The 3,064-nt window shown below is 36.7% G+C and overlaps 1 protein-coding gene across 2 annotated transcripts in view; it reads right to left on the reverse strand.

Annotated features, from left to right (window-relative positions):
- LOC109235520 (deSI-like protein At4g17486) overlaps nucleotides 580-3,064 on the reverse strand; it is a 6,306-nt gene continuing 3,821 nt past the window's right edge. For both annotated transcript variants that reach the window (XM_019401670.1, XM_019401671.1), the window contains exons 3-4: nucleotides 1,754-2,041; nucleotides 580-1,058 (exon numbers count right to left, since the gene is read on the reverse strand). In XM_019401670.1, the coding sequence (XP_019257215.1) occupies nucleotides 814-1,058; nucleotides 1,754-2,041 (533 nt within the window). In that variant the 3' untranslated portion in view covers nucleotides 580-813. The remainder of the gene's footprint in view (nucleotides 1,059-1,753; nucleotides 2,042-3,064) is intronic.

The following is a 3,064-nucleotide window of genomic DNA, read 5'->3' on the forward strand; positions in this document are numbered from 1 at the left end:
ACCCGGTACTTAAGGGCCGGGTGGGCTGGGTTACTGGGGTTAGGAGGGTTGATCCGTTCACTTTAATTCATCCGGTTAACCGGACCGGTCAACCAAAATCCCTGTAGAACCGGTTAACCGGCCCGGACCGGTTTAAAGGCTAGACTTCAATATTTTTTTTTAAGGTTTTAGAGTCTAAGGCAATGCAAAACCTTTGAATTTACTCTTTTTTCGTTAATTTACTTGTTAAATGTAAACCTTTCAATTTGTAAGTTCGAATTTTGAAATAAATGTAGCACTCGCAATTTATAAGTGCAATTTTTTTCCATCTTCATTGTATTCTTTATATTTTTACTTTCTATTAATGTAAATTACAATAGTTATACAAAATAAAAAAAATAAAAAATAAAAAACTAACCCGGCCCGGCCCGGCCCTTGGACCCGTAACCCTTACGGTTCATTTTTTACCTGGATGGACCCGGACGCGTTAAGCCCGGTAAAAACTAACCCGTAACCGGCCCGGATCGGAAACCGGCCGGTTTGATTTTTTCCCAACCCGGACCGGCCCACCCGTTTTAACACCCTTGATCTCCATTCATCTTGATCCAACAATTCACTGCTTCAACTTCAAAGTGTGGCAAAATTTCTCAAAAGAAGCAATCAAATAAGGAATTCTTTTTTTACATACACTGAAATGTCATGTTATAAATACTACCCCTTAATTCCTAAGCATGTCACTCTGATTGGTTTTTCATTTTTCCCAAGAATACATGGAAATAACCTTCATAACATTTCTGTTCAACAAATTCCAAGAAATTGGAAGGGTCCATTATCTTACCTTTCCTTCAGAGACCTGTTGTTAGACTTTCTTAACTCCCAAGATGGTAAGCACCCTTTTAAGGGTGACTGCAGAAATAACGAAGATGTCGATAACTGCCTTTGCCTTGTTGAAATTGAAGAAAGACAACTGAAAGCACTTCTCAGCCTTCTTTTCTCACTATCATATTCAGGGCCATTAGGGTCATGTTCCACCGCAGCAACTTTCAGAGCCTCGGGTAGCATGCAGTTGAATGTTGAACCTATATACACGAAAAAATAAGAGAATGAAGAATATCATTTGCAATCCTTAATACATGAGAGTACCGAATGCAATATTTTCTTTTCTGAATTTAACTTTTTTTCTCTGGTGTAGAAATTTTTACACGATCAAGAAGGCTCCAACTCGCTTCTCCAAGTTATTAACTACATACATAGTGTAAATGCTTACATGCAGTTGGATTTATGACTAAAGCTCTTTTCTTTTCTACAAGAACATTTTCAGGAGCATAGTCCCGAACTACATTCAGTGGATCACACCGATTACTGATTATCATGCATAAACATCTCAAGTAGTATTATCAAAAGGAGCTATTTTGCTTAAAACTTGGGAAGTAAAAAGAACAATTTCCACCAAATGCTATGTTCTGGGAGGTAATATCTTATACGTTTTGTGCATGACAGAGGCAAAGGAAATTGTTTCGCACTGCCCTCTACCAAGCACTGTTTAGTATAACCAGACTGATGCCTAGGGGAATCCATATTCATATTTACTGCAGTTGAGGACTTCAGAATACCAAGATGGGGAAAAGAGAATAGATGAATTCTCATCATGAAGCGCCGGAATTTATGAGTTTAGTTCTCCAAGACCAAGTCAACTGATAAATCCAAGAGCCAAATGCTTGTAGGTCCGTTATATTATTGCTAATTAAAGAGAAGTGGAATGACAGAAGATTACCTAATTTTGCAAGTCTGTTCACCCATTTTGGAATCCTTTTCCCAGTAAGCTTGTAGCATAAATCGTTGCAAAAATGGTTGCAGTTCTTCACAATCAAGTGATACGTATCACCATTATAGCTAGCAGCTTGACGTTCAATAAACTCTCTAACCTGACAGGGATCCAACTTTGTCGCCCCAATGAATATTGACTTCCTAAACTTGAACCCAGGGCACTGCCGTGGTTCAACTTCAAAGACACCACTGCTTGGATAGTCATGAGCTCCAAATGCATATTCTACACCATGAACTGTAAAGTATAGGTCGGATTAACTGAACATACAAAAATATGAGGCGCCAAATACAACTAATTCAGGCAGCAAATCAACTCACAGTTCTCTTTTTCCCATGTAAAGTTTCACATATAGTTTATTAGTTCTCATACCACTATTTAAGATGCAATGGTCAACTGTTAAATATCCCATATAATGCTTTATCCAGGGGATTAGAACCAATATAGGAATCAAAAAATAAATGCACAAAAGACTTTTCTACTACCTTCTGTAAATGAACTAATTTAGAATAACAGAAATGGGGGAAAGTAATACTCCCTCCGGTCCAAAATAAGTGATTTTTTTGGATGTTTTCACACAGATTAAGAAATCCACCTTTTACCATTAATTAGTAATAGAATTGACCATATTAACCTTTACTATCTCACATAAACACTCCTAACACATATTCCAACACTATTTACTCCAAGGACAATGTAGGAAAAAAATAATTAATTCATTCTTGAAATCTGGAAAAATCACTTATTTTGGACCACAAGAAAAAGGCCAAAAAATCACTTATTTTGGACCGGAGGGAGGATAATTCTTACACACTCCATAAGTTTCCAATCCCCCAAATTCAAGACCATTGCCTAAATGTTGGAGCCAAGATATAATTTTTCCCTTGGAAGTCATCAAAAGCTTCTCCTTAGTGGCAAAACTTATCAATATCAATACAATTTTTTTTTTTTTTTTGATAAATAATCAATACCAATACAATCTAGCACCATGAAACAGAAGAAAGAAACTGAGATGACCGTAGAAATCAAGGAAGACAACATGCATTTAGACTTGTTAAGTTGTTTAACGACAATATGATAGTTTCTGCTGCATTTATGATTCAGTTCAGAGGAATCTCTCTTGAGAGAAAAAAAAGTAAAACGTCCTTTTGAAGTTCATCTCTCAAACCATTACAACTTTAAGAGAATTTTGACAATTCCTTGGACGCGACTCAAAGAACTTGCAGAAAATGTAAACAGGTTACAACAAGCAGTTAGGGG

Source organism: Nicotiana attenuata, chromosome 12 (assembly GCF_001879085.1).
Source record: "Nicotiana attenuata strain UT chromosome 12, NIATTr2, whole genome shotgun sequence".
NCBI classification, from domain to species: domain Eukaryota; kingdom Viridiplantae; phylum Streptophyta; class Magnoliopsida; order Solanales; family Solanaceae; genus Nicotiana; species Nicotiana attenuata.